We start from the raw sequence: 7,878 nt of genomic DNA, 5'->3' as shown, positions 1-7,878 counted from the left end.
CAAGAAAAAAAAGAGGCAATGGATCTAATTGGAACCTCTGTCTCCTTCTGCTTTTCTCTTTTACCACTCCTAAGACCAACCTTCAGGTTGCTGAAAGCAAAACAATATGAATGACTGACTCTATTTACATGAGAAAACAGATCATCACAGGTATGGAGGAGAGTGGAGCCAAGATGGTGGAGAGAAACAAGGAAGTTGCCTGAGTTCTCCCCAGTTTCCCTAGGAAACAGCATTATATCAAGTCTCTAAAAAGATTTTGGAGCTATAGCAACTACAAAAGGATGGAGTGAAACACTCTTCCAGCTTGAGATGACTTAGAAGGACTTCAGGAAAGGTCTGTCTCATTCCCATAAAAGAGGAGTGCAGAGCAGCACACAGAGGGTGTTTGGGCAAATCAGATGGAGGCTTTTAGCCACAGCATGGATCAGCATCTAAGGTTCAATCCTGGATCAGCCAGGCAAGTGATACAGCAAGCCAGCTGTGAGCCCTCCAGCCCCAAGACAGAAGGCAAACTGCTAGCTATGGAATCCCTTACACCACAGGTGCAAGTAGGCCAGGCCATCTCAGTGCAGTGAGCAAGCCACAAGTCCCTGAGGCCCCAGTGCAGAAAGCCAATGATCAGGTCCCTGCCCTAGCACAAGAAGCTTGGTCCAGTGCCCCCTGTGCCCCAGGAGCAGAAATCAACTTTAAAAGTCATGAAATAAGCTAAAATGTGAGTAAGAAACAGAAAAGAAACCTCACCACAGAAAGCTACTATGGCAACAGGGAAGACCCAAACACAAACTCAGAAGAGGACAACATTGTTAAAATGCCTATATCCAAAGACTCAAAGTGGAAGATGAATTGGTCCCAAGACCAAAATACTTTCTTGGAAGAACTCAAAAAGGACTTGATAAATTAGAGAGGTAAGAGTAAAAAATGGGTAAAGAAATGAGAGTTATCCAAGAGACTTGTGGAAAAGAAAAAGAGTCAACAGCTTGTAAAAAGAAGCACAAAAATTGACTGAAGAATATAATTCCTTAAAAAATACCATTGGTCAAATGGGGGAAATATTGAGATCATCATATCATAGTCAACTCAAACATATGCCCTCTGTCTATGTATAAGCCTTCTAACTGCCCTAATAATAAGAAATGAGTTTATTATATCCACATTTAAGAATGTAAACAGTTTAACCTTATTGAGTATCTTAGGATTTATCTTTCATGTTTATCTTTTTGTGCTTCTCTTGGGTCTTGTATTTGAAAATCAAATTTTGTTATCAGTTCTTGTCTTGGCTAAAAGTCTTCTATTTCATTAAATCCCTATTTCTTTTACTTCCAAAGGATTATACTCAGTTTTGTTGGGCAGGTCATTCTTTGTTGTTATCCTAGCTCCTTTGCCTTTTGGAACACCATATTCTAAGCCCTCCATCCTTTTAATGTGAAAACTGCTAAGTTTTATGTTACTGATTGTGGCTCCACAACATTAGAATTCTTTCTGAATTGCAATATTTTCTGCTTTAACTGTAATATTTTCTCCTTGACCTGGGAGTTCTAGAATTTGACTATAGTATTTCTGGGAATTTTTATTTTAGGATCTCTTTCAGAAGGTGATCAGTAGATTCTTTCAATTTCTATTTTACCATCTGTTTCTAGGATATGAGGGCAGTTTCTTTGATAATTTCTAGAAATATGATGTGTAAGTTCTTTTTTATTATGGTTTTCAGGTAGTACAACAATTCCTAAATTATTTCTCCTCACTCTATTTTCCATGTCAATTATTTTTCCAATGAGTTATTTCACATTTTTCTATTTTTCCCACTCTTTTGACTTTATTTATTGTTTCTTTTTACTTTACTTTTCTTTTTTTTTTTTTTGATGAGGCAATTGGGGTTAAGTGACTTGCCCAGGGTCACACAGCTAGTAAGTATCAAGTGTCTGAGGCCTGATTTGAATTCAGGTCCTCCTGACTCCAGGGCTGGTGTTTTATCCACTGTGCCACCTAGCTGCCCCTTATTTATTGTTTCTTGATGTCTCATAGAGTCATTAGCTTCCAATTACTCAATTATATTTTTTAAGTTCTTTTTTTCAGTGGATTCTTGTATATATTGTCCCACTTGGCTAACTCTTCTTTTTATGGGGATCTTCTGTTCAACAGATTTTTTTTTTTTTGCCTCTTTTACCACTTGGCCAGTTCTGTTTTTTAAGGTACAGTTCTCTTCAGTATTTCTCTTTGTGCCTTTTTTCTTGGACAAAGTCCATTGAAGTCTATTTGATAGGATTTTATTTAAATTGTCCAAGAATTCATTCATTATGATCAATTTTAAATATTAAATATTTTTAATATTGTAAATAAAACTTTTATGCCAAAAATCCTACAAAGAGTTGTGGTTGTTGCTTTCCTGCCCTGTGCTCTGGTTTTTATCCAGGAATGACCTTGTTCTTCTGCAGCCACAAGTGCTAGTGCTCCTCTTGCCCAATCCCTTGCTCTCTAGGATTTCTTTCTGCCTTAGAACCGAGACCAGGGGCTGTGCTCTCTTTTGAGTGACTATAAGCACTCTTTTTTACCTGGAACTGTGACCAGCACCCCTATTCCCATGCAGTCACATGTGTTAACCCTTCTCTTGACTTTGGAAATGTGACTAGCACCCCTTCTGTCCTATAGTCACAAGCACTAGTGATACTTTCTACTTTGGAACTAGGACCAGAATCCCTACTTTTTTATGAAATACCACAAGCTCTCCTCTCTTCCCTGGAAATGCGATCAGGGATCCTGATCACCAGTAGTATTGTCATCCTTATTATATTGGCAAAGCCTATTCATGAACATTGACTATTCTTCCAGCTATTTAAGTTGTACTTTATTTCTTTAAGCAACATTTTGCAATTGAATCTATAAACATCTTTTGTGTGCTTTGGGAGGTTGATACCCAGGTATTTTACATTTTTAGTTATTTGGAATGAAAATTTTCTATTATTGATTATTGGGTTTTGTTTTTATTATATAGAGGTGCTATAGATTTTTGAGGATTTATTTTGTAGCTTGCAATTTTGGTGAAGAATTTCATTCTTTCAATTAGTATCTTTGCTATTTTGGGGGGGGGGGTCCAAGGAAACCATCATATAGACAGCAAAAAGGGATACTTTTATCTCTTTATTTTTATTTCTTTAATTCCTTTATATTTTCTATTTTTATTGTTAACATTTCTAGAACTATATAAAATAATAGTGGGGTGAGTGAGCATCTTTGCCTCATTCTGGTATTAGTAAAGGTTCAAGTGTATCCTTATTGCATATGATGCTTGCTTTTGGTTTTAGGCAGAAGCTTTTTGTGATGTTAAAAAAATTTCTCAGTGCCTATACTTTGTAGGATTTTTGGCATAAAAGTTTTATTTACAATATGACAAATTATGTTTATTGTTTTCTTAATGGTGAACCACCATGCATCCCTGGTATAAATCCCTCTTGATCATAATAAATGAATTCTTGGACAAAGTCCACTGAAGTCTATTTGATAGGATTTTATTTAAATTTTTTGAGTTACTGCTCAGTAATGATATTGGTCTATAGTTGGTGGGTTTTTTTCTGTTTTTTTTTTCTCTTTCCCTGGTTTAGGTATTCAAAAAATATTGTTTCATAGAATGATTCTGCTAGCTTACTTTCTTTCTCAGTTTTTAAGAATAATTTATGAAGTGTGGTACTAACTTTTCAAAAATTTGATAGAATTGTCTTGGAAATTCATAAGGAGCAGAATTCTTTTACTGGTAGTTCCTTTACACCTATTTTCTGGGAATGAGTTAAGATGTTTATCTGATTGTTTGATAGTTTGAGTATTTTATTTTTTTAAGTTGTCCCTCTATTTCTTTTATGTTCTCAGTTTTACTAGTTTACAACTGTTTACATTATGTTGCAGTTATTCATTTTTTTGTTTTGCTGTAATTTCATCTTGCTCATTTCTTATTTTATTGATTTGAATTTCTGCTTTATTCTTTTAAATCACTTAGCTAAGGGTCTATCAATTTTATTAATATTTACAAAAAGCCAGCTTTTACTTTTATTCATCATTTCTATGGTTTTTTTTGTTATCAACTTATCTATTTCCCCTCTACTTTTCAATACCTCCTCTTGTCTATTCATTTTGTTTGTTTATTTTTCTTTTATTAATTTTAAATGCACATTTACTTAATTAATAGTCTCTTTTTTATTTTGTTAATTTATTTTGGTAAGGATATACTTTCCCCCGATAATTGCTTTAACTACATCCTAAAATTTTTGGTTTGATGTTTCATCATTTTTAAACATAGTTATTAATTGCTTCTATGATTTGTTCTTTGGCCTACTCATTATTTGATATTTCATTGTTAATTCTCCATGCTGTTCTGTCTTTTGTTTGTAGTCTTTGAATGAATTTCTATTTTTATTGTGTTATGATTTGTAAAGGATGTATTAACTATTTCTGCCTTCTTACATTTCTTTTTAATATCTCTGTTCCCTAGCACATAGTAATTATTTTAAAGATCCATATGGTACCAAGATATCTGTATAAACTTTTACTGTCCCATTTAGAAGTATTTCAATTCTAGTTTCTCTAGAAATTTGTTCAGTTTCATATTTCCCCCTTTTTTTAATCTTCCTGTTGGACTTATCCAAAAATGATAAAAGTATATTAAAGAATCCTGTCACTATTGTGTTATTGCCTATGTATTACTGAAGCTCAGATAATGTTCTTTATATAAATTTGATAAAAAGGCATTTAAGTTTATTACTGATATTGATTTGTTGACTAAAGTTTTTTTAGCATATCATTTCTTTTTTATCACTTTTATTTTTAATGTTTTTTTGCTTTGTCTGATAACATATTGACAATTTCTGCTTTTTACGATTCATTTGATGCATAATTTTTCTATTGCTTCAGCTTTCTATTATGTCTGTTTATTAAATTTGTTTCTTATAACATTTTAAGATTTATTTTTCTTATCTCATCTGTCATTCTTTCATTTTATTGGATTGTTCAACCCATTCACTTTTAATGTCATGAGAGTTAGATTTATAATTTCCTTCTTCTGTCCCTAAAATGTTTTAATGTAATGATTCACCACCACCACCATCACCTTCCACTGTTAAGTTAACATAGTATAATGTTCTTTCTTTTATTTTTCTTATAATGGCCCTCCACAAGGCTCTCTTCCCCTTATCACGGATACTGTCTTCTAATTTGTTACACCTTTACTTTTATGTTTTGTTCGTGATTTTTTCTCCCCTTGATATTATTGGTTATATATTTCTTCCCTCTCTCGCTTTTCCTCTCAATTTGCCAAGTAGATTCCCCCTTCCTTTATAACCCTTAATCTAGTCCTGTTCATTACTTTTTAAAATTTCATTTTTATGCCACTTTCCAAAAATCTCACTTTCTTCATTATCCATCTTCTCTTTTTGTCTACTCTAAATCTTCATTCTCTGATTCATGACTCCTATAATTGCTTGCCTTCTATCTTTTCTCTGTATTTTTCATGCAATCAAGGCTTCTAAGGTAACCATTCTAGACTCTCCCCTTTAGGTACTTTCTGCTACTGCCTTGTAGGGCTTGTCCCACAGATTCCTCTTTTCCATTATGCCTCAGTCCCCAAACAATGCCAATTGTTGCAGGTGTCAGAGAGGACACTGGTCCATGATAAAGCTCCTCCCATCTATGTCTTTTAATATGCAGCCCACCACTCATCTATACTTTTCCCTATTTACTTATTTTTCCACATTTTCTTTGAAATATCCTCCCTGTTTTCCCATTTCTCCATGTTTTCCCATTTCTCCAAATGTTAGTTGACCCAAGAGGTTCAATTCCCTCCTCTCAGAGTAGGATGGGTAGGCTTTTCAAACACCCTTATCCAAAGTAAGATCATCATCTCCCTTCACCAACTATATTTTTTTCATAATGAACATGGGGTTTTCTTGGCAAAGATACTGGAGTCATTTGCCATCTCCTTCTTCTTTAATAGATTAAGGTATACAGAGATTAAGTGACTTACAAAATGTCACACAGCTAATATGTACCAGAGGTCGGTTTTGAAATCAGTTCTTCCTGATTCCAGGCCCAACACTCTATCCACTGAGCCATCTAGCTCACCTATAACAGAATTAACCCCATTAATTTATCCTCAGATCACAAAAATAAGGTGAGGCACCAAACAGGGAAGAATATATTCATCAACAGTTTTTGAGGAGGCTAGGTGGTGCAGTGGATAGAGCACTGTCCCTGGATTCAGGAGTACCTGAGTTCAAATCCAGCCTCAGACACTTGACACTTACTAGCTATGTGACCCTGGGCAAGTCACTTAACCCCCATTGCTGTGCAAAAACAAACAAAAAAAACCCAAACAAAAAACAGTTTTTGCCACTATGAAGAATGAGATCTAACATGGAACATAAGTTCAAGAGAGGTTCTCTGGGAAAGATGAAGTCCTACAGTTAATCCTGTTTGCAAAAGAAACTATGCTAGTTGCCTCAAGACACAGCATAATGCACAGCCTCCTTAAAGAGATTTGTAACCATGGGAAAGATTTGGCCTTATCAACTATATGGGAAAGATCAAGTGGATTAAAAGGTTTATTTTCCAGATTTTATATTTGAATGAATAGCTTGTAGTGCTTTTTCATATGTATCCAAACATACACACACACACACACACATATATATATATATATACACACACACACAAATACATTACTACATACCTATATATGCAGGTATAGATATAGATATAGATATAGATAGATACATACGTACACATATACACATAGTTGCATGTAGGACAGATTGCAAAAAGCTGTCCCTAGAATTTACCAAGAGAAGAACAGGTTGGCATGCTTTTTATAAGCTGCAAAGCTTCTTTAATGATCCCAAGATTCTCATAGAAACAAAGATTAATATTTAATATCAGAATTCTACTTAAATTATAGCAGCTAGATGTGGTATATAATAGTCTCAAAAGAAGTAAAAAATTACCATCACATGGAGGCACATGGTAGATTTGAGCAAACTACAGCATATAACTAAAAAGGAACTTCAAAGAAGAATACTGGAGATATATGGTGAGAAAAGAAGAGTGAACACCTGGGATGAAGTTATGGAAGGTCTTGGACAAGAATCACACAGGTGGCAGACAAGAATATATTAAATGTACATTAAGATTGTCAATAACCAACATGGATTTAGTGCTTTTTGTGGTCAGACACAAGGAAAAAAACAAACTAACAAGATGACAGACTCAGCTAATACAGAAATAAAAATAATAAATTTTTCATTTATATGGGGCCCACTTTGTGCTAGGAACATTGGTAAACACTTCAAATTAACTTTCTTGATCCTCAAAACAACCCTAGAAGATAGCTGCAATTATTATCCTCTTTTTATAGTTGAGGACATTGAGGCAGATAAAGGTTAAGCTCATGGTCACATAAGCATCAGTATCTCAGGCTAGATTTGAATTCAAGTCTTCCTGACTCTAGTTCCAACTCTTTCTCCACTATGGTAGCTAGCATCATATATTAATCTAGTAAAACTCTATGGCGGAGGAAAGACATTAAACAGAGGGCTCCTGACACAATCACCCCAAAAATAACAGTAAAAGAACCCTTGGGGCAGAAAAACACACAAAAATTCAGGCTGAGAGTTTTCTACAGCTATAGATAGATTTCAGGGGGCCATGCTGGGCCATGAATAAAGCCTAACTCCTCAATCGGGCTGACACACCAGACACCCACCAGAGGAATTTGCCCCAGTGCCTCTGAATCAGCTGCAGCACCAGCGTCTTCTGGAACCAAGTGGGCTGAACGGCTGGTCCAGGGGACAAATTCAGGGGTACCAGTGGACTGGGGGGAAAGATTTGACTGTCCCACCACAG

The 7,878-nt window shown here is 35.0% G+C and overlaps 1 protein-coding gene across 1 annotated transcript in view; it reads left to right on the top strand.

Annotated features, from left to right (window-relative positions):
• The first annotated feature begins 419 nt into the window (after positions 1–419).
• LOC122750010 (UDP-GlcNAc:betaGal beta-1,3-N-acetylglucosaminyltransferase 7-like) overlaps positions 420–7,878 on the top strand; it is a 145,827-nt gene continuing 138,368 nt past the window's right edge. The window contains exon 1 of the mRNA XM_043996650.1: positions 420–548. Within this exon, the coding sequence (XP_043852585.1) occupies positions 420–548 (129 nt within the window). The remainder of the gene's footprint in view (positions 549–7,878) is intronic.

The sequence above is a fragment of the Dromiciops gliroides genome, chromosome 1 (genome assembly GCF_019393635.1).
Source record: "Dromiciops gliroides isolate mDroGli1 chromosome 1, mDroGli1.pri, whole genome shotgun sequence".
NCBI classification, from domain to species: Eukaryota; Metazoa; Chordata; class Mammalia; order Microbiotheria; family Microbiotheriidae; genus Dromiciops; species Dromiciops gliroides.
Note: the sequence above shows the minus strand (reverse complement) of the source record. Positions and strands in the feature narration are given on the sequence as shown.